Source organism: Penicillium cinerascens (genome assembly GCF_028974065.1).
Source record: "Penicillium cinerascens strain IBT 15544 chromosome Unknown contig_5_segment0_segment0, whole genome shotgun sequence".
NCBI classification, from domain to species: Eukaryota; Fungi; Ascomycota; class Eurotiomycetes; order Eurotiales; family Aspergillaceae; genus Penicillium; species Penicillium cinerascens.
This window is the reverse complement of record NW_026695294.1, coordinates 3,476,410-3,500,348: the sequence shown is the minus strand read 5'-3', so window position 1 is coordinate 3,500,348 and position 23,939 is coordinate 3,476,410. Positions and strand designations below refer to the sequence as shown.

The following is a 23,939-nucleotide window of genomic DNA, read 5'->3' as shown; positions in this document are numbered from 1 at the left end:
GCGGACACGAGCGTCAGGGGGTCATGGTTTAGCGGAGAAGCCAATTGGACCCTGGAAGACTAGCAGAGCCTCCGCAAAATCTCTCTCGGTCGATATGGCGCTTTTTTTGCCAAGCTGGCCGACTGGGTATTTAAGTCTGCTGCGGTCCAAGGCCTTGCTACGGATTTCTGTACCCACCGTTCCACTATACTCAATTTCAAGTTTATACTTCATAATTTGCTTTCCTACCGTCACTCGTTTGGATAAAAAAACCGCCGTAACGCGACTTTCTATACATTCTTCAAAATGCAGTCCAAGGCGCTTGCTGCTCTTCTCCTCGTCGCTCCGGCGCTGGCCATGCCCCAAGCTACCTCTGTGGCCTACTCAGGTAGCTCCAGTTCCTCCGACTCTTCCGACTCTTCCGATTCCTCAGACTCCTCAGATACCGGCTCGGGTCCTTATGCCTCCCTCGTTTCCAACTACATGAGCATTATAGAGACCGCCGTTCCCACTTCTTGGGAGTTTATGAACTCCGCCCAAGTAGCTTCGGTCATGAGCGCCGCCGCAGCTGGTACCTACCCGGCCTGGTACAATGACCTGCCCGCCAGCATTAAGGCTGTGGTTACTTCCCTCGGTGGCTTTGACGGGTTGCTCGGTGTCGAACCTTCGATGACTGCGGCTATGGGTTCCAGCTCTTCCGAACCTGCGTCTGAGTCTGCCATGGCTACGACTGCTGCAAGCTCATCTGGCCCAGTTACTACCGGTACCGAAATTTCAACACACTCTTCCGCTACCTCGGCTGCTGCTTCCAGCTCCAAGTCGACTACCCCTACATCGGCGCGGTCGACCGGCAGTGCGCCCATCGCCACTGCCGGTGTCGCTATGGGTGTTGCTGGTGCGGTTGGTTTCCTGGGCCTTGCCCTTGCCCTTTAAAATGTTCACAATTGGTCTCATTTACTAGTTTCGCAATATGGGATCTGCTTTAACTGGTTGTATTCACTTCAAATGGATGTTCGTGTATATGAGTTCAAAATCCTCAAATATCCTCACAATAATATAAACTCGCCCGTCTCATATTTCTAATTTAATTATATGGAGTTTACCCACACAAGCAATTCAAGCTCTCGAGACCCATGACTTGATCATCGTGCAGCTGATGAGATCTACGGCGCTCTTATGTGGGCCACACAGGATACCGCCTATCCGACCTATTTTGGACGCCCAGAAAAGTTTACAGATAAGGATGGCATCTTTGATGCATGTAAGGCAATTCCTTACGTGAATGGCGAAGAGAGTGACGAGGATGCGTAGACATCTGACGCCTTTGACTACAAGTTTACCTTTTTCGCCCAATCCTTTCTTCTCCATACGCCACAAGTGGGCACCGCGCTTTTTTTACCGCCCTATTTTGGTCACAACGAAACCAAGACGTACACTCTGATGGACCGTGTGGCACCGGACCAGCCTGAACCAGCTGTCGTGTCGTACGCATCAGAAACGGATCCCACATTTCCGCAAATTAGCGCCCTCTGCTGGCGTCAAAATTACGAGTTGCGGTCCTTTAATTGGCCAAAGCCTAGGCTCGAATCTTAGGATCCGAAACCCCTGTAAGTTGGGAGGATGAAACATTCGAGGACCTAGAGCCCTTGATATCTTGCCTCTCATGTAGCAATTCTTAGTGACGGTGTCTCAATGTATCGACAAATCAGTTGTGCAATTGGGACTTGATCGGGCTCTGGGTGATCAATTATGGTGATGCTTCCTTCGCTCAACTTCTACTTGCAGGCCATCACAATGACTACTGCTCAAGAACACAAGATTATTCCCAGCGTCGCCCTCTATCCGCACTTCGTCTTTGCTGATGCATGCTGTGGGCCAGTTTGGTAGCACAAATCGGCTATTAGAACAGACTGGCCAATCCATGAACAGTTACTAATCTCATACCGCCACGGTACAATCGCACAGCAGGGATATTAGTGTCACTATTATCAGTCCTGTCCGGCCCTGCTTCTCGAAACCTCTTATCATCTCCTGTCCGATATCTCGAGGATCATCTGAGTATGTCAACACCTTCCCCGTGCGCCTTTTCACGACTCGTACGTAAGACTCGCGCTCAATTAATCTGGTCACCAGTAAGACACGTGGTTGCCGGTTTGATGCTGTCGTTTCTCAACTGCTGTTTGAAGATGCGTCGGAAGATCACCCAGTGGAAAGAAATCGAAGGTCGGTCGGTGACTTTGCAATTGTGCTTAACTCACTTCAGATGTTCATATGAAATCTCTTTAGATGCAGCAAGGGACCAGGAAAAGTCCCTAAAATGGATTGCGCCCGAAAACAAGTTGATGATGCAGGGCTTCGAATGGCACGTTCCAGCTGACCAACGCCACTGGAAGCGCCTTAGAAAGGCTCTGTCCAGTCTTAAGAGTGCTGGAGTGGACAATATCTGGATTCCCCCCGGCTGTAAAGGGATGGATCCATCTGGAGCCGGATACGATGTTTACGATCTGTATGATCTGGGAGAGTTTCACTAGAAGGGTTCGAGAGCCACTCGCTGGGGTCCGAAGGAGGACTTACAGGAGCTTGTGCTGGCTGCACAACATCACGAGATGGGAATTTATTGGGACACAGTCTTGAACCACAAGGCCGGTGCGGACTCCATCGAAAAGTTCACTGCCGTGAAGGTTGACCCCGGGGGTATGTGTCATTCGGAATTCGGGGTTATCTCTAGACTAATCATGACTTGATCGAAACATTGGCACCTCCAAGCCGGAAACTATAGGCGGTTGGGTCGGGTTTGAGTTTGCCGGTCGCGGAGGGAAGTACAGCTCTATGAAATACCACTATGAGCATTTTACTGGAGTCGATTGGGATGACTTGCAGAAGGAGGGGGCTATATACAAGATTGTTGGCCCTCGGAAAGACTGGGCTACAGATGTTAGCGACGAGCATGGCAACTACGACTATTTGATGTTTGCTGACCTGGACCACACCCACCCTGAAGTCCGCGCCGATATTTTTAAATGGGCGGAATGGCTGGGAAGCCAGCTACCAATTAGCGGCATGCGAATCGATGCAGCGAAACATTATTCGGCTGCTTTTCAAAGGGACTTTGTGGATCATCTACGGCAAACGATTGGCGCTGATTACTTCTTAGTAGGGGAGTACTGGAGAGGAGAGGTGAATATGCTTCTCAGCTTCCTCAAATTGATGGAAAATAAAGTCTCGCTATTTGACGTACCTCTGCTAGGGCGATTTTCAGTCCTTTCCAAGGCAGAGGGGAGTGATCTGCGCAAGATATTTAGAGGCACTTTGGTGGAACAGTGTCCATCGCACGCAGTAGTAAGATCCAATGGCTCTGCCATTATATGTTTGTTGCTAAGTCTTGGTTTCGCTGTCAGACATTTGTGGGCAACCATGATACGGTGAGTGTTCAGACTCTCGCATGAACCAAAGAAAGCTCATATCGCTTAGCAACCAGGCCAATCACTGGAGGTTCGTCATACAAGTCATCATAAGGATCCGCAGGCAAAAGATTATTAAAATTCCAAAAGACAATCATCGCACCGTTCTTCAAGCCCATGGCCTATGCATTGATCCTTCTTCGCAGCCAAGGTCAGCCGTGTGTCTTCTACGGTGACCTCTATGGGCTACTAGGTGACCCAACTTCCCCTTGCGTACCCTCTTGCAATGGAAAACTCCCGATTTTGATGCGTACTCGAAAGCTATATGCTTATGGGGAACAACATGATTACTTCGACAAGAAAAACTGCATTGGTAAGCATCGGCCTCCGTGTTCCTCCACAACTAGTCATGACTTTTAAAGGGTTTGTGCGCTACGGAAATATCTGTCGTCCTTTCGGCCTGGCATGCATTATTAGCAACACCATCGCAACCCATAAGCGAATGTACGTAGGTGTCCACCATGCAGGGGAGGAATGGACCGATGTGCTCGAATGGTGCTTGGTGACCGTCATTATTGATAGTTGTGGATATGGTATATTTCCGGTCGCTGCAAAGAGTCTTGGTGTTTGGGTAAACGCCAAAGCTAAAGGAAGGAAGAGCCTGTCCGATCCATTGTAAGTGGAGTATTCGTTTTTATGTTGCTTCTTACGGCAAAAGACAAATCTAAGCGAAGATATATTTTAGTGACATGGATATTTACAGGTTTTAAGGATTGGGGAGAGTTGTTGTTGGAAATAATCTTAGCCCTAATAATTCTGCCAAAGTTTCGGAAAGGAGATAGCCACTCCTAATTCCAGGGTTTCATGTTTTTCAACTATACGTCCCTCTAATATCCCTGAAACGTTCGTGATCAGCCTGACCAACATGCAGTACTAACTGGATGTATGTTTTCTCTCATCCAGAAGCCGCTGAGCTTGTTCGGAAACCATAGGGCACAAACAGACTTAAAGAAAATAAACCTTCTTGGTATTCAAATTGCCACAGGGTCTACCCCGGTCTATGACGCCTGATAGATTTTAAAACTATTGAACTCCCAGTAAGCATTCGTGAAGCTTGCCCCATTTTCTGCAGCCCATTGCGTGCAGGTCTCGGGACAGTCGTAAAGATCTGAATAGTACTTGCTAGCACCCGCGAGATCACCACATATATCAATATTTGCAACGATGCTCTGATTCCGGAAGTGCGAGCTGATATCACAGTGTGTGCTGGGGAAGTCCGCCAAAGCCTCACCCCATGAAGAAGGGTCTGGGCTACTGGAGTTAGAGATATCGGACGGAATATCATCGCGTGAGAACATCCAAATGCGGATTCCGGCGTCGCGTAGCTCCATCGCGTATACCTGGGCAGATGTTGATTAGCTATGTGGAAGATAAATGACAAAACAGGGGGTGGTCTTACCCCACCGCCGTTATTGTTGAAAGTCTCGCCGTATGTTGCTTTCTTGCCCTCAACTCCGCAGCCGGCGTTGTTGTTGGCAGTGTTGAGACAATTGCTGTCCTGCGATGTGCCGGTCTCTTTGCGCTTAACATTCATCTTGCACCCACTCGTGGTGTGAAGCGTCATGGCATTTCCGTGAGTAGCCTTGTTGTTCGACTCCATGACATCAATTTCACCGTTCTCTGGCCAGTTGGACGGATCTGTAAGCCAGAGGGCTGGCCATGTCGCACAGCCGTATGGAGTGTGGACAACATCGAAAATAAACAGTCCACTGTCGTATGTATCTGTTGAAGTGATGCGAACAGATTTGCGGCCGGTTGTTTGGTTGCCCGCGTTAGTATCAACTCTCAGCACAGCCGAAGTGTCCGATGCATAAGTCAGATTCATCTGTGATGCTGTTTGCGAATCAACATATCTGACTGGCGTCAGCAATAATCAACTCATAGGATATCGGGAAATCACATACTGCACGAAGCCATTGGTAGGATCTGCTGCCGTATAATATTCAAAATTATCGAAGAATGATGACCCTGACATCGTATTGGCCAAGGTGTAGTTCAAGGAGCTGTAGTTGGGATACGCGTTTGCTTTTACCCCTTCAACTGCTCCCACAATCACAGCAATAATGACGACCACAATGCACGCCGCAACAATCAATCTTTTGCGCAGCGACCACCCTCGTGGGTCATACCATGATCGCTCGATCGCTGGTGGTGGATTCGGCGACGTTTGTGCATAATAGCCATGAGGAGATCCGTTGGTGTCGAAGGGAAGTAATTGAGTTGTTGCATGTCCAAAGCGATCGCCATGAAGCTCTTCCGCTGCATATGGGTGTACGCTCTTCATGATAGCTTAGTGCCAAGATAGAGGGGCGCTTCGGTGGATACGGCAACGGACTCGAAAATTCGAAGATCCAATGACAAAAGGCAAAAGCAAAAGCAAATTAAGAGGTTCAATCCCGAAAAGCAAAAAATGGTTACAGGTGATAAATAAAGAAAGAATTTCCGCCACTGACTCAGGACGTTACCTTACTGTTTGACGCGTAAGCCCACCTGAACACCAAGACCCCCCACTCTCGAGATTTTGGCCACCTTTTCCCAGACTTATCCTTCAGCCTTTCCGTTATTGCGTAAAGCTGATATTGATGTCTACTAGAGAACACTTGGGCCTAGACAACAGGCGTTGACGCGGCACAAATAGTAGTTATTAGAAGGAAGTTGCTGCTTATCACTGGTGCCATCCCGAAGGTGGGGTTTTCAGGCAACTTGATTTATGCCACGATCTGCCACCTATTTTAGTTTCCTTTAGCGCCATAGCATTTTCAATCCTACAAATATCTAACCCTCTGCTTTCCATCCACACGTACAATTCAACAGTATGGAGGCGACCGATCTCAAGCGGTAAAGATCCACAATCACCAATTTAGCCGCTGTAATTGAACTGGAAGTACCTCAATTGCATAGCAAGAGGGTGTCGAGGCCCGATCGATCGGATTTCGTGATGTTCCAGTACCCCTTGTTCTAAGATATTATAATCGCACATTTCCAGAGGTTAGTTCACACCCGTTTCCATCCCGCCCTTCACTTCCACGGCCTACTCAACAGGTATCAGAAAACTACCGGGACGTCAATAGTCATATCGGACCGCATAATATGACGCATATCTCTTAATCGTGCTACCCTGTCTAGGTTGTCAGCACGGCCTCGGATGGAATAAACACAGTGCAAGGTGATACAAGTGGATCCTGAGGTCAAGACCGTCTCCACAATGATGTCAGCCATAAAGGCCGCGGTGGTCAAGCCAGAGTCTTTTGTATCGAGCACAATGACATGGAGTCCTAGCCCTTGTTCGCTCTGCGGTGTTGAAGCGACCTGCCCTATCACACCGATTATTTCCTTGGTTATCCCTGAGTGAACCGCGCGCTCCTTATACACCGGCGTGTGGTCCTCATGCGCTATCTGATTTGTTGGTGAGCTCCGTGTTCGCCCGGCGAGGAATTTTCGGAAAACCCGCGCCGAGGCTTAGCCGCTTTACCGCGTTAGGCTTAGCGCTATTTTGTCATCCCTTTCAAACTTTTTCCGGCCTCCCGCGACTGCTGTCCTCCTTCTCAACCACCGAACCCACTCTCCTCTCTCGGTTGTCGCCTTTTTTCTTCTCATCTAAACCCACCCATACATCATGGCCGCGGTTCAGAAGTCGGATGTCCCTCAGGGCTTTGCCCTGTACAGTCGGTTTGCCTTTGCTGGCGCTTGCTGCTGCTCCATCACCCACGGAGCTGTCACTCCTCTTGATGTGTAAGTCGCCGGAAGAAAAACTGGCGGGGAATCGAAATGCTGATATAAAACCATTTCTTTGTAGCGTCAAGACCCGCATTCAGCTCGACCCCGCCACCTACAACCGTGGTATGATCGGTGGTTTCAAGCAGGTCATTGAGAAGGAGGGTGCTGGCGCTCTCCTGACTGGCTTCGGTCCTACCGCTGCCGGTTACTTCCTCCAGGGTGCCTTCAAGTTCGGAGGTTACGAGTTCTTCAAGCAGCAGGCCATCAACCAGCTCGGCTACGAGACCGCTGCTAACAACCGTACCGCTGTCTACCTCGCTTCCTCTGCCTGCGCCGAGTTCATGGCCGACATTGCCCTCTGCCCCCTCGAGGCCACCCGTATCCGTCTTGTGTCCCAGCCTACCTTCGCTACCGGTCTCCTGAGTGGTTTCAGCCGTATTTTCAAGGAGGAGGGTCTCGCTGCCTTCTACTCTGGATTCGGACCCATTCTGTTCAAGCAGTAAGTTTGCGCGGTGTTGATTGTGCATAAAATTGGAATAAATTAGCTGACGCGACTCTCAATTAGGGTCCCTTACACCATGGCCAAGTTCGTCGTTTTCGAGAAGGTCTCTGAGGCCATCTACAAGAAGGTCGACAAGAACACCCTCACCGACGGTGCTAAGACTGGTATCAACCTTGGCTCTGGTCTCATTGCTGGTCTTGCTGCCGCCATCGTCTCTCAGCCCGCCGACACCATGCTCTCCAAGATCAACAAGACTCAGGGTCTCCCCGGTGAGGGCACCATCTCCCGTCTCGTGAAGATCGGTAAAGAGCTCGGTCTCAAGGGCTCCTACTCTGGTATCGGTGCTCGTCTGTTCATGGTTGGTTCCCTCACTGCCGGTCAGTTCGCCATTTACGGTGACATCAAGCGCGTTCTCGGTGCCACCGGTGGTGTTGAGATCGGCGTATAAAGGACTCGAGTGTCGTGGAAATGGGAGGAACATAGAGACTACCCTTAGATTTGTTTGTTTCAGCTTTGTCCATCCCTGTAATACGATGTACAATACTTTGTCTCAGTTTTCCTTTCAAGAACAGGCTCGGTTTCCTTTGTCTCCAAACGTGATTCTCTGCGTAGAGCTGAACTAATACTTCGACACGTCTTTCACCGAAAATCCGTCAATGCCAATGCCGTCCTCTTTCTCGACCACGAAGCAGTGATATCCGGTATAATATGCGTAACCGGCGACTTGAACTCGCACCCATTGCCGGCCTTCAACGCTCTCAAACACCGACCCGACGAATCCCGAAAGAGCCGGATAAGCGCGAGTGAAAAGGGAATTATACACTCGTTTCTCACCACCGACCAGGGCGCCTTTGGCATGAGCGAGAGCTACTCGGGCAGCCACACATCCTCCAGTTGGAGACCGATCAATTTGCTGATTGGCGAAGAAGCAGAGGCCGCTCTCCTCGCTGTCAACACCCTGTTGTGTTTTGAATCCTGCGGTTCCCTCTGCTACCGCAACATGCCCCAATGATGTATCCGTGATCATGATACTGTACAGGTATCCTTGCTCTCCGGTTACGACGTCTTTGGTCACAAATGCCAGCTCCGGGTTGGTTACAATAGCCTCCTTGAGAAGCTTCGTGGCTTGATCCATCTTCTGCACCTCGGCTTCGCCCAATCCTCCGGGAAATCCTAGCTCTTCTGCGCTAATCAGACAATAAAAGGCCCCGCCGTAAGCAAAGTCCGCCGTCACCGAGGTGCGATTCCCGAGCTCCGGCCAGCGATATCTTTCTGGCAGAAGCACCTGCAACGAGATAGCAGTTGCAAAGGACGGGACTGATACAAAAGAGACAGAACGGGAAGGATCTGACTTGCCCGTTGGCAAAGTAGGAACAGAAACCTCGACAATTCCACAAGGCACATGCAAGTTCAGACGAGTTGTACCAGAGACGCTGTCGTATTTCAACTGCTGCCGGCGCGGGAAGATGGACTCATCAACATCAACCAAGAATCGGCCCAATGCGATAGTAGCATGTCCACACATTGTTGAGAATCCCTCGTTGTGAATGAACAACACGCCGATGTCTGCTTCGCCTGTCGCCACTAACTCTGTCTCGGAGCGGAGAATAGCGCCATACATGTCATAGTGGCCGCGAGGCTCTAACATCAAAAGCTTGCGGAAGTCGTCGTGCTTTTCCTTTGCTTGTGCGCGCTGTTCAAGCAATGTCCCTGTCAACTCTGGAAAGCCGGACCAGAGGATTCGGGTCGGTTCGCCGGCTGTGTGCATCTCCACACAGGTGATCGGCTTAATTGGCCCGTCGGCTAGGCCAGGAAGCATAGTATAAGGATCCATGATGTCCTTCGTAATGTGATTTGGCCGGGTCCCAGTTGTTGTTGAAGAGATGAAAACGAACGGCGCTAGCTACCCCACGGGTTGTTAACCACCCGGGTGGGCCGCTGTCACTGAATGGGTATGTGGGGGGTGTCAAAGGGCGTGGGAGGTAGATATCGCAATGCACATACAGATTTACGAGCTCATTGACGACTTTATGATGGAAAATACAATCTATTATACTCAAGCAAGGTCATTTTACCCTCGATCAGAACTGCTACGTATCTTGGGAAGTTGAAATAAAATACGATTCACTAAAGTTCAATGTGGCGAATGAAAGAACCACTTCAATTCCTAGAAGATTATTCATAGCACGTATCGGAAGATTGGATTCTAGACATAAACTGGTTATTCTCATTCAATAATCTCTCTGAGGGAAAAGCTTATCTCAAAGTCTCTCAGACTTGAATGAAACGAAGCGAAGAAAGATGGAACTGTCCCCTGTGAAGGCCGCCTCGGGAGCCTTCTAATACACAAGACGCCATCTGGCTGTTATCTATATTCAGCTAATCACAATTACTTTGCTTTAGACGTACCATGCGGAGCTTCGTTCGGATCTTGTCCGAACAAACAGTTTCCAAAAGATAAGGTATGATATTCCTATGGATCCTTGGACTAGGATAGACGCCCATTCCCGCTCCTATCAGCGTACAATCGACCCCCGCACGGAACTACTTTTGAACACCGGAGAGAAAGGCGCGGCCGTCCTATATTTCGGCCCTGTTCCCTGTCCGCGACTTATCGCATAGCATACGCCCAGTCTGTCCGACCTTCCCAATTATGGCAATTCCCTCTCGTCCTTCCGTCACCCTTGCCCAAGGCCGGGTGATCGGCATTCAGCTCAAGGAGACCTTCCCACGCACCGTCGACGCCTTCTTAGGAATCCCATATGCTCTTCCTCCTGTTGGAGAGAGACGATTCAGACCTGCTGAGAAGGTTTCGGCCTCGACAGAGACAATTGATGCCCCAAAATATGGTCCTATGGCGCCGGGCAAGGCATTGCTTACAGGCGGACCTAAACTTGAGCAAAGCGAAGACTGTTTAACCACAAACATCTTTCGGCCTGCTGGTACTACTGAAATGGACAAGCTTCCAGTGGCTCTCTATATTCATGGTGGTGCGTTCAACCGAGGAGCGGCAGCAATGCACAATACCGGGTCCATGGTGGCTTGGTCTGAGGCGCCCTTTATCGGAGTGAGCTTCGGGTATCGCGTTGGAGCCCTGGGATTTTTGCCATCAAGCCTTTCCAAGAAAGAAGGCGTTCTTAATCTTGGACTGCGCGATCAGATTCATTTATTCGAATGGGTACAAGAAAACATCGATAAATTTGGAGGAGATACCGGCAATGTCACCCTTTTTGGTTTGTCGGCAGGAGCGCATTCGGTATATTCCTCTTTCACCCCGTTTAATACTTGAACTGACAAGAGCGTATAGATTGGTCACCACCTTCTCAATTTCAAAGAAGGAACCCCACCATTGTTCCATCGCGTCATTCTGGAGTCAGGATCGCCCACCTCCCGAGCTGTTCGACCCTACAATGCCCAAGTCCACGAGGAGCAGTTTCAAGTCTTCCTTCGAGAGGCTGGCTGTCCAAAAGATCTACCCGAGTCTGAAATCTTCGAGTTTCTGCGCTCGCTTCCTAGTTCAACAGTCACAAAAGCACAAACAACGGTATTTAACAAATACAACGCATCTCTTCGATGGGCTTTCCAGCCAGTAATTGACGAAGATGTGATCTACCGCAAACCTTTGGATGCATGGAACTCTGAGCTCTGGAACAAAGTGCCAATCATGACGGGCTTCAATAGCAACGAAGGAACATTTTACGTGGACAAGAAAATGTCGAAGCCTTCCCAATTCCGCAAATTCTGGCAAAACCTTCTTCCAGAGCTGTCATCTGCCGACCTGGATACCATTGATCGACTATATCCCGATCCTAGTACTGATCCCAATTCACCATATGTCGAAAGAAGGGACGGAAAAGGTCTGGGCTCTCAATACAAGCGTATCGAGGCTGCGTATGGACACTATGCCTACGTTGCACCAGTCCGCCAAACTGTCCAATTTGCCGCGTGTCAAGGCACGCCGGCATATCTTTACCACTGGGCGCTGCCAAGGACTGTCGTTGGTCGGGCAAATCATGGAGACAACATGTACTATGAGACATACAATGCCGACATTACGGGGCTTTCAGAGTCACAGAAAGAGCTTTCGGGGACACTGCATGCCTATATTACAAGCTTTATTGCTAAAGGTGATCCCAATGCTATTTCTGGTCTTTATAGTCAGAGGCCCAAGTGGGAGCCTTTTGTACCGGAAGACCCCCGAGTAATGATCTTTGGACAAGACAACGAGGAATTGATTGGAGGCAGTGCTGCCCCGGCTGCTAAGTTTGTGAAGGATGACTGGGCTAGGGGGGAGACTGAGTTCTGGTGGTCCAAGGTTCCCATATCCCAGCTTGCTTGAGATTTAAGACGTTTTTGTAACTATAGACTCAAACCTACGACCCCTGAGCAAGTTCAAATCAAACTGCTCACGTTCAAGACAAGAGATCGGGAAATGCCAGCTTAAGAAATATAGCTGGTGTCAACCCAGTCCTTGTAGTCACTGCCCAGGATATAGGTGATGGGAATCGCAGCCGAGAGAGTAGTTGCAAAGCTGGCACGTGTGCCCTCAGCGCCATCTCCGGAGTTGTCGAACTCGCCGAAAAGAACGTCCTCGGTGTTGGGCTCACTGCTCGACCACTCAATCCAACCTGCGGAGTTAATGGCGTCACTGAGGACGGTATTCTGGAAGACAACCCGCGCGTACTCGGTCCAAGGGCGGCCCAGGTAGTATGTTCCTTCGCCGATGTCCTCGCCGGACGCAGCATCGACAGTACACTCGCTGAAGACGTAATATCCCTCATCGGAGCTAGAGGGACGGCCCTGGGCGGTGATAGTGCCTTCTGAATATTTCAGTACGCCAATGTCGCAGCTATCGAACCAGCCATTGCCTGTCTGGCCGAAGATAAAGTCGATGGCTCCTTCGATGTAGCACTTTCCGTAGACTTGGTCGCCGGTCTCAGCGAGGACGGTGTCTGCACAGTTAGCCAGAAGCACCACCTGGGAAAATATGGTGTGGAAATTACCCTGGAATCCGGTGAAGTTGCAGGCATAGTAGCCCTGCTGGGTGTTGTAGGCGCTGAGGGCGAGAGCTTGATGGCCTTCCCCGTAAGAGTTCACGACGTTGATGTTGTAGATGCTGGATTTCGCAGCCCAGTTCCTCAGCGTCGCTAGACGGCAGTTAGCGGATAACCTTATGAAGCCTGTCAATGTGATCCTTACCAGACTCATCATCATCGCTGACTTGCTCTAAGCTTAAATCAAAGGTAATGGTAACGGTGTTAGAAGAATAGGAGGTGTCACTATCATTTGGTTAGCGCGATGAGCATGTCAAATTTGGTGGACGCACTCCTCGGTCTGGCCGTAGATGATCAGTTTGCCCGATAGCTCAGGGATATAAACCTGCTCCGTGTAGGTGCCCTCCTCGATAAAGATGGTCTGCGTGTCAGAGATGGAGGTGTCCAGGGCTGAGATGGCGTCGCTAATCTGTTGGTCCGTAAGCAGTTGTACCGACCGTTACACCGTCTACCTTTTACATACGGTAGAATAATCACCGCCCGACTTAGCGACAACAATCGATCCAGAGGGAGCGGTAGTACGGCTGGCTGCCAGTGCCGAGGCAGCAAGTGAAACAATCGAGAAAATTCTCATGTTGCCGATCAACGGTGTGTCAGGGAGAGAACGCACAACGGTGGATTAAGAATGGAGGGGGATGGAATAAGTTGACTGGATTATCTACTGAGCTTAACGCTGAGTTCATGATCTCTCTCTTACATTTGCCCCGCCGCTCCCCTTTAACTCCGATTGATGTGAGAATATCTGCATAGATTGTCCGGATCAGACTCTGGCCACCCATATACGGTTGTTACCTCCGGTGGATGTGACCCCCAGATCCTTAATTTATCTATACTAGTGGTAATAATATCAGCCAGTGACCAGGAGACCCAAAGCTTTGTTTCAAGCTTGCGTAGTGGATTTCTCCGCCGTTTCATCCGTCCACCCGACCGGTGCCACTGGGACCAATTGACCATCTTCATGCCGGATTGATTAGGTTTAACCCCGAGAAAGGTGAGCCAAAAATTAACTCGTGATCATAATAGGCCTTCCAGAGTGCACTGGTCCGGTATGATCTGATTCCTCAGCAGTTCTATTGGTGAATAGGTGGGTCGTGAACGGCCGTGATATTCCACCAGTAAAGTTCGGGCTATGCGGTTAAGGAGCTCGGCACGGAACCAACCCTAAGGCCAGTTCCAAGATTAAGTAGCCAGACGTGTTTACAGCTCCTGGAAAGTGATTGGCTCTCACATAACTATAGGTCATAAATTCCCCGACCTGTTCAAAGCCACCTTATGTCCTTAGGTACTCACCATAGATGATGTAACCGTTCAAAATATTTGTTCAGTACATACAGATATCGTGGTCTTCTGGTTCTTCTTCCAACTTGCTAGGCCGTTTATCCTGTATCTATGGAAAGGCATAATCAAGCCACGATATAAGATAGCTCGCTGTTGCAGTGTACAATAACAAAAGGCTCAAAATAAGTACTATGATGTACATAAACGAAAACAAGTAGACAATGACCGAGTAGTGGGGCAAAAGCGCAAAATTTCCACATTCCCTAGCAGTAACCATCGCGGATTTGAAGGTAGTTCAGATACCGCTTTCGAGTCGCCTTCCGAGAGGCCTTACCCCAGTAAATCATCGGGGCAGTAGTCATCAGGAAGGCAAAGCTCAGCACACCAAGAGCGATGTAGACTTGAGAAAGAGTCTGTGCATCGAGCCAGTACTGAGCGGAGAAGGTGAAAATGCAACCAATGGTATTATTGATAACAGAGACGCCGACCATACCCTCAAGGACCATCTCAGGATACGCATCCATGAGGTACGCCATACTGAGATCACCAGCACAGCCCCAGCCGAAGCCGATGAAGCCCAGTCCAAGGTAGGTCATGTGCCAATCCCAGCCGAGGTCGGAACCGATGCCGAAAAGCATCAGTCCGGCTGGGGCAATAATGGCAACGGGGAACAGGAGCCAGAGACGCTGCTCGGCTTCGAAGATACCGCCATTCCGTTTGGCCATCCAGGCAACGAAGAGATCGGAAAACCACCCACCGTAGATACAGCCGATGCAGGCGCCGATCAGTGTGGGAACGTTCATGATGCCCACTGCGGCATCGGTGTAGTTCCACGGTGGGTCGTAGTAATTATCCTCTTCGACCGTTAGGTAGAAAGTGAGCCATGCGTCTTGAGCTCCCCACTGGAGGCCGGAGTACAGGACTGCTGGGAAACTGAACACCCGTAGGGTGTTCCACAGGCGATAATAGTATTGTTTGAAGCCAGTCCCGATCAAGCTGGAGGAAGGGGTGATCAAAGCGATGCGCTGGAAATAGGTCTTTCCTTTCTTCTGATCGGGGTTCTCCTCATCGACTGGGTCGCCACGAGAAGTGGACTGCACTTCCGTCAACTCCTTGTTCTTCTCGTCCAGCGAGAGGTTGGATTCGGGCGGGGTTGTGGTTCTTCGAGGCGTGTCGAGTCCGTCGATGGGATTGTGTCGATCGAAGGCCGTCTCTTCCAGCCCGAAGAAGAGAAGGACAAGAAGGGCCCCGGAGATGATCGCCCCCAGCCATCCGACCCATCGCCATCCCATAACGGGGCTGTCGGTGATGAATCCCGCGACCAGGGGCCCGGTGAAGGTACCGATACTGGTAGCAAGGACGTATAGACCGAGCACGAGACCTCGTCGGTGCTGGAAGAAAAGGTCCGACAGAGAGAGCTGGGCGAGGGCCTCGGCGCATGACTCCGATGCGCCCACGAAAAGTTGGTTCCAAATATTGTCTTGGGTAGTTTGCACCCGCGCGAGCCAGATCGAGCCGACGATGGAAAATAGTAGACACAGCAGGTACGAGATGCGGCGACCGTACAAAAATGGCGCGGGACTCAGCAGCAGGGTGCAGTACCCAATGCCGAGGAACAAGACACCGGCGGCAATATTGATTGCGTCCCAGGAGATGCCCAGATCCGCATTCATGCCGTTACCAGCCGTGCCAGCATCATTGGAAGTGGCGGCCGTGAAGGCGACCACGAGCAAAACCAAAAAGGCGTGCCAACACCGTCTCCACCGACTCCAGTTCAGTGGGTCGTCGGGAGAATCTGTGGGAGTTGGGATGAGTGTGATCTCCCCGCTGCGAGCGGGAAAGATGCGTTCAGTTCCATTGAGATGTTCCTCGTCCATTTGGGATGCAGCAGGGGTAAGTAGACCACGAGATGAGCCTTGAAATGGGCGCCTGCATGCCAGGTGTATAAAAAGCAACGTTGGGCAGAGATCGGGAAAGAGGAGAAGGTGGAGAACTTCTCCGAATCTGGGGTCGGGGAAGGGCGACGAGGACGAGGCCAACGAGGGCAACGAGATGGATAAGATATCGTGTGGGATGCCCGTATTGCTCTTAGCGTCCGCCCACAAGGGGAATGATAGGAGACGGCGAGATAAGCATTGGGCGAAGCATTCGCCTCTCGCGTAGACCTGCTCGACTCGCACGATAAGCGCAACCCTAGCTATGGAGATAAGCCCCGCCAGAACCGGTAGTTGACAGCCGAGTGTCGTGTCATGGGATAAACACCTGTGCCTCCGCGTGGACTGCCCCGATTCGATCACTCGGTTCGAATCCCGTATCCCGTCCTATATTTCACGCCCTCGTCTTCCCCCTCAGCCACATTCACCCAAACTCCCATTTTGCCCCTGGATCTCATTACGATCCAACCATCTTCTATCGCCCTTTTTTAAAGCCGAATGTCAACTTGTCAACTCAGAATGGCTCAAGCTTTCCACGTTGCCTCTTCCGTTCCCTGTAAGGGTCCCATAAAACCGAGTAATTGTTGCTCCGACCTGGCTGTGCGCCTCGAAGCCAACACTCTGATCGAGTCGGCCCCGGACGAGGCAGCATGCGCAGTGAGGTCGGAGCGCAAGAAGGTGATTGTGGTGGGAGCGGGAATCTCGGGTCTCCGAGCCGCCGCCGTGCTGCACAGGTATGGTTGTGAAGTCGTTGTCTTGGAGGCCCGCGATCGCATCGGAGGAAGGATTTTGACCAGCAGGAATGGGGATCAGGTTCGGGATATTGGTAGGGTTGCGATCACAATATGAAGATATGGAGATCGGAGAACCCCAACCAGATCCAGTCCGGAAATCGCTGACGTTCGCCCACAGGTGCCGCATGGATGCACGAAACCTCCCAGAACGGTCTGGTGAAGCTGATCCCGCAACTCTCGATTCCCTATTACTACGACGACGGTATGCCACTCTACTTCACCAGAGAAGGTCGTGCCGGATCTCAGTTCAAGGCGAAGAAAGTCGCCGATGAGTTCGCCGACTACTGCGAGTGGTACTACGAGACCAACCCGGACGCCGAGGACCGTCCGGTCAACGAATTTGTCAAAGAATTTGTCCTCCAACATCAGCTCATCACCGATGATGAGCGGCTCTGGGCGCCGCAGGCCGTCCGCGAAGTAGAATTGTGGGTCGGTACGAGCACCGAACAGGCCTCGTCCAGACATCTGTCCTACTTCGTCACTGAGCGCAATCTCTATATGAAGGGAGGGTACGACCGGATCGTGAACTGGACCGCGGAGCCCCTCCGCAAAGATCCGAGCATGATCCGTCTCAACCACCAGGTCGAGCACGTGGAGTGGAGCGACGATGGTGACGCCCCTGTACGCATCCGATGCAAGGATAGCCAAGGAAACTCTCAACTCATTGAAGGTGATGCGGTGGTGATGACCCTCCCCCTGGGCGTGTACCACCACAACCTCGTCTCCTTCAACCCGCCCCTGCCGAGTGACATCCAGGGAGCGATGTCCAGGTTCAGCTACGGCGCCCTGGGCAAAGTATTCTTCGAGTTCAGCGACACCTTCTGGTCGAAAGACAACGACCAGTTTATATTCTACCCGTCTCCTTCGGACGAGGACTCCCTGTCCGGATCCTCCGTCCAGTCCAGCACCAGCGTGAGCTCCATGGGTGAAAAAGACAACATCCTAAACTACGCGACCGTGACGATCAACCTTTGGATCATGACGGGAGCCAAGGAGCTATGCGTGCAAATCGCCGAGCCCTTAACCCAGCGCATTGAAGCGATGAGCGACGTGAAGGAGATCTACCAGTTCTTTGAACCACTGTTCAAACTATTCCGCACCGAGCCCTACAAGGCTCTGCCGCCTCTGGTCAGTGTTGAAACTACACACTGGACCCAGGACCCCCTCGCGGGCTACGGCTCATACTCGGCTGATAAGGTCGGAGACGACCCAGGTCTGTTGATTGATGCGCTGGAAGCCCACAAGAGTAGCCGTATGCAGTTTGCCGGGGAGCACTGCACTCTGGTTGCTAATGGCTGTGTCCATGGCGCATTCCGGACGGGTGAAACCGCCGCCGTCAACCTGCTTGACACATTTGGCATTCCCCTTGATGGGCGTGATATCGGTGTGAATGACAAGTTGATTATCTAGGCGTGGCCTTTGGAAGACATGGTTCACGCCGCATTTGACACCCTGCGGGTCTTTGTGAATATTTCGGCGAACGCCGAACTCGGGTGAGATAGAATCCATAGTAGTGTCCATATCGATAGTTCTATAGTGCCTAGTCTTAAATTCTGAATGAATATAACCTTTTTTCGTCTTGCGTCAACACACCTCGTACGGGAGACTGCTCATATCTTTCTTGCCGATAGTAGAAGTCTATTCCCTGTCTCTCTTCCTGGTTTATGTACCAGGCTCGTGACACGAAGAGACGCGTTGGCACGTGAAAAAGTGGGTAGGTGCGCTGCTCACTTTAGGAATTACGTTAGTTTTACTAAACGGTTAGTTTTACTAAACGATGTGACGCAAGTGAGACCCTAGTGGCGGCAGATATCATACAGGGTTGAACAAGGATCCCATTTCACGTTTCGGTGGTGACAGGTTATAACATCGAGAGCTAAGCCACGGTATTTTCTGGTTCGATGGTTCATTCAAAGGGGATGTATCATCTCGCCAGTCGGTTCATTCCGGTGAGGTGCACCCTTTAACCCCCTCTACCAGCTTTGATAGCATCCGCTAGGGGAAATAGATAACGGCTTTCCTTTTAATTTCAGTGTCTTGTCTCAACTGTCTTCAAAAGTTGGTCGTGGATGTTGCGTATCAGCAATATTCAAGACTTACAAAGGAAGATTAAGAAGCCTCCGTCCTTGGTGTCAAATACACCTTCAAGGGACCCTTTTGCCACAATAAGAAATTCTTTTGTATAATCCAGCCCCGACTTTCATCTGCAATCTTCATATCGAAATTGTAAATTATTAGCGCAAGAATGAGACGCATTTCACTGTATGCAAGACTGGGACGGTTAGCACAGTTATGTGTCGACAGGAATGACTACATACTTTCTTCCGAGACAATTTCTCGGGCCGAGATGGAATGGCTGAAAGGCATCACGGCGATCGCTCTCAAATCGAGGATCTCCCATCCAACGTTCGGGGTGGTATGTGTTAGGCTCCTTGAAATATTCGTGACGGCGGTAAAGCGCCCATTGATGGATAGAGAGATAAGTCTGCAGGTCATATGTTAGCAGTCAACTTAAATGCAATTCATGAAATCACCTACATCTTCCGGGATGTATTCGCCCAGGACGGTACATCCACCTTGTGGGCAGACCCGAGGGAGACCATTGGCGATGGGAGGATACATGCGCATTCCTTCGTCAAGGCAGGCTAGCATGTATGGAAGCTTGTTGACACTAATCAAGTTGATGTCGTCCTGGCTCTTGAATGTTGAACGAACCTCACCCTTCAAGTTTTCGTAGGCTTCGGGATTTGTGAGGAGCAGGTAGGTCACTCCACTCAACAAAGATGCCGTGGTTTCAGAACCACCAATGATCAGGATTTTGGCATTTGCAACAAGTTTCTCCACATTGAGTTCCTGAAATAATCAGCAAGGTAACAGGTATTATAAAGCTGACTTACCAGCTCATCTTTCCTTTTCAGCAGACCCTCGATGAGGTCATGACGTTCTTTAGTAATAGCCATCCGGCGCAACATTTTAGCTTTGGTCAGATCTTTATGCTTCTTTTGAGCATCTTTCAGAGACTGCGGGACAAGAGACAACAAGAGCCGTTTGAGGGATGGATAGAATGACAGAGCTTGCAGAATTGTGCCCAGGCGCCCTGAATCAAAAATGCTTTGGATCCAGCCATCATAGTTCGACCCTTCCAGACAGCCAAATGGCTCACCGAACGCCAAATCACCGATGATGTCGAAAGTGGTAAAATTGTACCAGTCGGAAAGAACAAGGGACTTGCCAAGTTTGGCACCCTCGTGTAGCTTTTCCAGCAAAATATCAACATATTTTCTGATCATGGGCTCTTGGTCTCGCATTCCTTTCTCGGAGAAGCCATGAGCCATCTGTCGACGCAACTGTCTGTGCTCTTCATTGTCTTCATTGACAATGTGCAAAGATTGTTCAACAGGGCGGTGAAACCAGGCAGCCTTGCCCATCTCGGGTACTCCATTCTTGTGGCCCATTATGTCCTTCCAGGCATCGGGGTGTGAGAAAGCAAGTTCATCCGGTGCGATGCGCACAATATCGCCATACGTTTTATGCAGTTCCAGCATATCAAATGGCAGAGTACCGTTGGCTGCACGGTAGCAATATGGGAGCCGAGAGACGGCATGGGCGATTGGGCCGGGAAATCGACTCAATGGGTGGAAGTAAGCATTATAGATGCCTCTCGTCAGAAGGTAAAGATTTATCTGCAACTATTAGAAGAAGTTCTAACAACCAGTTCAAGAAACACAAAATACCGAGGAAATAGCTAGTCCTAGAACAGACTTTATATCCAGTGACACGGTGATTGATTGAAGCATTTTTGTTGATCGCTGCGTTGAACAAGCACCAGTCTTCGTTCGAGCCGGGACATTTTATGCTCTTATCATGGCCAGATCCATGAACGCTCTTAAGCCCCTTTTCAAGGTTGCACAGCCCCGCACTGTTCTAATTCTCAAATTCCAAGGAAGCAGGAGGGATCTGCAACCGCACCAAACCTCTGAAGCCGAATACGAACCAGAACCCGAATTCAGTATTTTATTGGATCGCATCCTCGGATTCTCCCACTGATCACCGCGTGGAGTCTACGCTAGCAATTAGGTACGGAGAAGACGGTCTGGCCCGTGAACTTCGTATCTGTTAATCCAAACGACTTTTATATGACCCGTATCTCCGTTTCCGCAGGCAGACGTTTAAAATATTCTAATTGTTCCACCTCTCCGGGGGCTTGGCATGTCCCATATGTTCTACCAACACTCAAGGTTGGCCCACGGTTTTAAGTTTAGAAACGAAGATGTTGCACACTGCCAAGGGATCTGTGCCGAAGTTTAGGCCACACTGATGATCAGCACCATGAGAGTTCCGGCATTGTCTGAGTCGCTAGGGCAGCACGGTAGAGCTACTATAAGGGTAGTATGCCAAAACAGCTATAAATTGCGGGACCAGCTTTTTTACCAGAGGTATATTTCCTTCTATAATCTTATTTGTTCTATTGACAAATTAAAATGAAGTATCTTGCTAATTTCTCATTTCTAGGTCTGGCCTGTGCCGGTTCCCACGCGGCATCCATCTTGACTGGCACGTCAGTCACAACGCCCCTCGGCTCGTTCAACCTTTCTAGAGGTGCGGCATGTGCGTGCCAAAGGCTCTCTCATACTTCCGGCGGAGTGATACGTCCGAACAGCGCCAACTATACTGCTCAGGCCGCCGACGCCTACTGGGACGTTCGGGCTGATCTTTCTCCTGCCTGTATTTTCCTTCCCGCAACCGCTAATGATGTCGCGCATGCTCTCGAAGTATTCGGTTCTTGTGATGCGCAATTTGCGGTCCGTGGTGGAGGCCACATGAATGTCAGTATATAAACCAACAATTACCAGCTCGCGGCTGACGTTCAACTAGTATCCGGGATCGAACAACATCGTCGGCGGTGTCCTCGTGGGCCTTTCGAAACTCAACAACGTCAAAGTCAACAGCGATACCGTTGAAGTAGGACCGGGTCTTACCTGGTACGATGTCTACTCAGCTCTTGATTCCCACGGTCGTGTTGCTATCGGTGGTCGCATGAAGACAATTGGTGTTCCTGGGTTGACTCTTATCGGTGGCTTCCACTATTTCAACAACAAGTACGGATATGCCATGGACAATGTGGTCAGCTACGACGTGGCCCTTGGGAATGGCACACAGATCACTGTCGACAAAGATTCGCATGGTGACCTCTTCTGGGCTTTGAAGGGCGGTGCCAATAACTTCGGCATCGTAACTAAGTTCACGTTGAAGACCTACGACATGCCAATGGTCAGCACGACCATCCAGGTGTACAATGAGAGCGGGATTCCTGATTTCATTACTGCGGTTTGCAATGCTGCCAAGCTGGATGAGGAAGACCCCATTGCTGCCGGTATGATCGCTACAGTTGAGTACAATGCTACTACCGAAGTGGTTTCTGCTTCGGTTCTTGGTGTCCAGGAGGGCGCAGTTAGTCCTCCTTCTCAGTTTTCCAACTTTACTGCCATTCCGGCAACAACCAGAATCAACAAGATTCAGTCTATGAAGAGCTGGGTGGCGGTGTTGGACTCACCTAAGCAGATGTTCCGGTAAGAAACCGCCTAGGTCAAAAATTGATTACATTTCCTTGCTAACTGTTTCAACAAACTTAGTGTCATGTTCTCTCACAAGAGTATGAAGCCTGACCCGGAGGTTCTCTACTCAATTTACAATGCATGGAAAGACGCAGTCGATGAAATCGCCGATGTCGAGGGTCTTTACCCTACATTCGTGACCAATGTGCATGCTCCCAGTTCAGCGCGAGTTGCACTTAACAATGGCATTGGCAATGTCTGGGGTTTGGAAGCAGAGCCTTTGATTCGTACGTCATTGCTTTCCACACCACAAATCTCATTCTATGAATAGCGACTGACTTGCGCCACAGTATGGCAATTCAGCACGGGATGGGCATTGGCGCAGGATGATCTTCGCGTTGAAGCTTGGTCCCGCCAGCTCACCGAGCGACTCCATAAGATCAATGTCGAGAAGGGACTTGCATCTGACTTTGTCTACATGGGTGATGCGGGTGGATGGCAAAATCCCTTTGCAGGGTTCCCAGCTGAGAATGTGGCCCGCATGAGAGAGATCAGATCCTCCTATGATCCCAAGGGCATTTTCTCTCGGCTCAACTGGGGTGGTTTCAAGCTTGGAATTTGATGGAGGGTTTTACAATCTGTGCTGTGTATTTCTCTAGGAGGATATAACATATGCAGATGAAAGGAATGTGGAATAGGCCTCTAAATTTTCTCCTATTACCAAGTAGAATAAAAAGTGAATTAAAGTGAAGGGTTGAAACTATTGCGTGCTGACAGGCAGAATCCTCACCGCCTTCATGACCGGTGAGGATCCCGTCATTAGGGCGACAGGGTTGCTTCCTGTTACTTCACTTTATCATCAGTTTACGATTACGGTTGCTATCAGCCAACTCAATCCGCTTCACTCTCTTAACGGATTCTTTTTCTTCTTGCATGAACCGTGCGTGGTTGCAGTCCGTTTCTTCCTCTTGTTCTGATCCCCCCTGGTTCCCAGGTGATCGTTCCATTACCTTGGTTCATACTCTTCTCATTTTAAAAGACTAAATAATAGGTTAAAAAGTTGACTGGGATCATCCTTTCACCCAGGAAAGAGTCAGGAACCGTTGAGTTCGACCCAAATCGGTATTGGCTCCAGTGGCCTATGCAACAGCTAGGTTGGGTTCCTTAGGCTGTTCTGCTCCTTTGTTATATGCATTCCCTGAATATTCTGTTTTCTAGGCCCACATCACTTGCGTTTTCTTATACCCTAACAACCCCCATGGTCTTTAAGTCACGATAACATGTATTCCCTGTCCATGCCATAGTGTGGCTAAACCCGCTGTGTTATTCCGATGTCATCCTAGGACTTCAATTGTTTTCAGCGAGTCGCTTGACAAAATGCGGTTAACGGCCTGTGCAGCAGTGGGGTGAAGGGTACTATAAGTAAAGTGGTCATGCTTCTGTAGCTGCTTCTTCGCCACTTTTATTCATCGCTCAAGATCGGTCAAATAGATGACAAGGGTGTGGGCGATCACATTTGAGAGAAAAGTACCCACAATACTGTACTATCCAGCGCACTGCTTGATTCTCCAGGGCAAAAGACATATTGAATAAGTCAGATAACAGTTTGCAGAGGTCGGCCAACCTTTCTGTCACCCTAAGACTCCAGTCACAAATCTCGAACCC

General features: G+C 50.1%; 11 protein-coding genes across 11 annotated transcripts; 6 read left to right on the top strand and 5 right to left on the bottom strand.

The window, feature by feature from the left end:
* Positions 1–285: 285 nt before the first annotated feature.
* Positions 286–912, top strand: N7498_005803 (uncharacterized protein; the record flags this gene model as incomplete). Its single annotated transcript, XM_058452865.1, has 1 exon — positions 286–912. One exon carries the CDS (start codon positions 286–288, stop codon positions 910–912), a length of 627 nt encoding a protein of 208 aa, XP_058309403.1.
* An 861-nt stretch (positions 913–1,773) lies between these two features.
* N7498_005802 (alpha-amylase) lies at positions 1,774–4,059 on the top strand (the record flags this gene model as incomplete). Its single annotated transcript, XM_058452864.1, has 8 exons — positions 1,774–1,849; positions 1,972–2,037; positions 2,113–2,485; positions 2,522–2,673; positions 2,759–3,318; positions 3,378–3,401; positions 3,531–3,753; positions 3,803–4,059. 8 exons carry the CDS (start codon positions 1,774–1,776, stop codon positions 4,057–4,059), a joined length of 1,731 nt encoding a protein of 576 aa, XP_058309402.1.
* Positions 4,060–4,438: 379 nt separating this feature from the next.
* N7498_005801 (glycoside hydrolase family 16 protein) lies at positions 4,439–5,724 on the bottom strand (the record flags this gene model as incomplete). The annotated part of the gene is made up of 3 exons (XM_058452863.1): positions 4,439–4,780; positions 4,840–5,293; positions 5,345–5,724. The coding sequence occupies 3 exons, from the start codon at positions 5,722–5,724 to the stop codon at positions 4,439–4,441; spliced, it is 1,176 nt and encodes a 391-aa protein (XP_058309401.1).
* Positions 5,725–7,056: 1,332 nt separating this feature from the next.
* Positions 7,057–8,107, top strand: N7498_005800 (putative mitochondrial phosphate carrier protein (Mir1); the record flags this gene model as incomplete). Its single annotated transcript, XM_058452862.1, has 3 exons — positions 7,057–7,172; positions 7,237–7,656; positions 7,723–8,107. The coding sequence occupies 3 exons, from the start codon at positions 7,057–7,059 to the stop codon at positions 8,105–8,107; spliced, it is 921 nt and encodes a 306-aa protein (XP_058309400.1).
* A 171-nt stretch (positions 8,108–8,278) lies between these two features.
* Positions 8,279–9,493, bottom strand: N7498_005799 (putative proline racemase; the record flags this gene model as incomplete). Its single annotated transcript, XM_058452861.1, has 1 exon — positions 8,279–9,493. One exon carries the CDS (start codon positions 9,491–9,493, stop codon positions 8,279–8,281), a length of 1,215 nt encoding a protein of 404 aa, XP_058309399.1.
* Positions 9,494–10,312: 819 nt separating this feature from the next.
* On the top strand, positions 10,313–11,998 carry N7498_005798 (putative extracellular lipase; the record flags this gene model as incomplete). Its single annotated transcript, XM_058452860.1, has 2 exons — positions 10,313–10,915; positions 10,967–11,998. 2 exons carry the CDS (start codon positions 10,313–10,315, stop codon positions 11,996–11,998), a joined length of 1,635 nt encoding a protein of 544 aa, XP_058309398.1.
* Positions 11,999–12,099: 101 nt separating this feature from the next.
* N7498_005797 (uncharacterized protein) lies at positions 12,100–13,287 on the bottom strand (the record flags this gene model as incomplete). The annotated part of the gene is made up of 5 exons (XM_058452859.1): positions 12,100–12,611; positions 12,663–12,806; positions 12,859–12,938; positions 12,986–13,122; positions 13,177–13,287. 5 exons carry the CDS (start codon positions 13,285–13,287, stop codon positions 12,100–12,102), a joined length of 984 nt encoding a protein of 327 aa, XP_058309397.1.
* Positions 13,288–14,254: 967 nt separating this feature from the next.
* Positions 14,255–15,868, bottom strand: N7498_005796 (uncharacterized protein; the record flags this gene model as incomplete). The annotated part of the gene is made up of 1 exon (XM_058452858.1): positions 14,255–15,868. One exon carries the CDS (start codon positions 15,866–15,868, stop codon positions 14,255–14,257), a length of 1,614 nt encoding a protein of 537 aa, XP_058309396.1.
* A 555-nt stretch (positions 15,869–16,423) lies between these two features.
* Positions 16,424–18,129, top strand: N7498_005795 (flavin monoamine oxidase family protein; the record flags this gene model as incomplete). The annotated part of the gene is made up of 2 exons (XM_058452857.1): positions 16,424–16,751; positions 16,838–18,129. 2 exons carry the CDS (start codon positions 16,424–16,426, stop codon positions 18,127–18,129), a joined length of 1,620 nt encoding a protein of 539 aa, XP_058309395.1.
* A 699-nt stretch (positions 18,130–18,828) lies between these two features.
* On the bottom strand, positions 18,829–20,516 carry N7498_005794 (cytochrome P450; the record flags this gene model as incomplete). The annotated part of the gene is made up of 5 exons (XM_058452856.1): positions 18,829–18,991; positions 19,038–19,204; positions 19,258–19,572; positions 19,617–20,402; positions 20,454–20,516. 5 exons carry the CDS (start codon positions 20,514–20,516, stop codon positions 18,829–18,831), a joined length of 1,494 nt encoding a protein of 497 aa, XP_058309394.1.
* Positions 20,517–21,200: 684 nt separating this feature from the next.
* Positions 21,201–22,896, top strand: N7498_005793 (FAD-binding oxidoreductase; the record flags this gene model as incomplete). The annotated part of the gene is made up of 4 exons (XM_058452855.1): positions 21,201–21,545; positions 21,595–22,289; positions 22,353–22,561; positions 22,625–22,896. The coding sequence occupies 4 exons, from the start codon at positions 21,201–21,203 to the stop codon at positions 22,894–22,896; spliced, it is 1,521 nt and encodes a 506-aa protein (XP_058309393.1).
* Between the last annotated feature and the right edge of the window lie 1,043 nt (positions 22,897–23,939).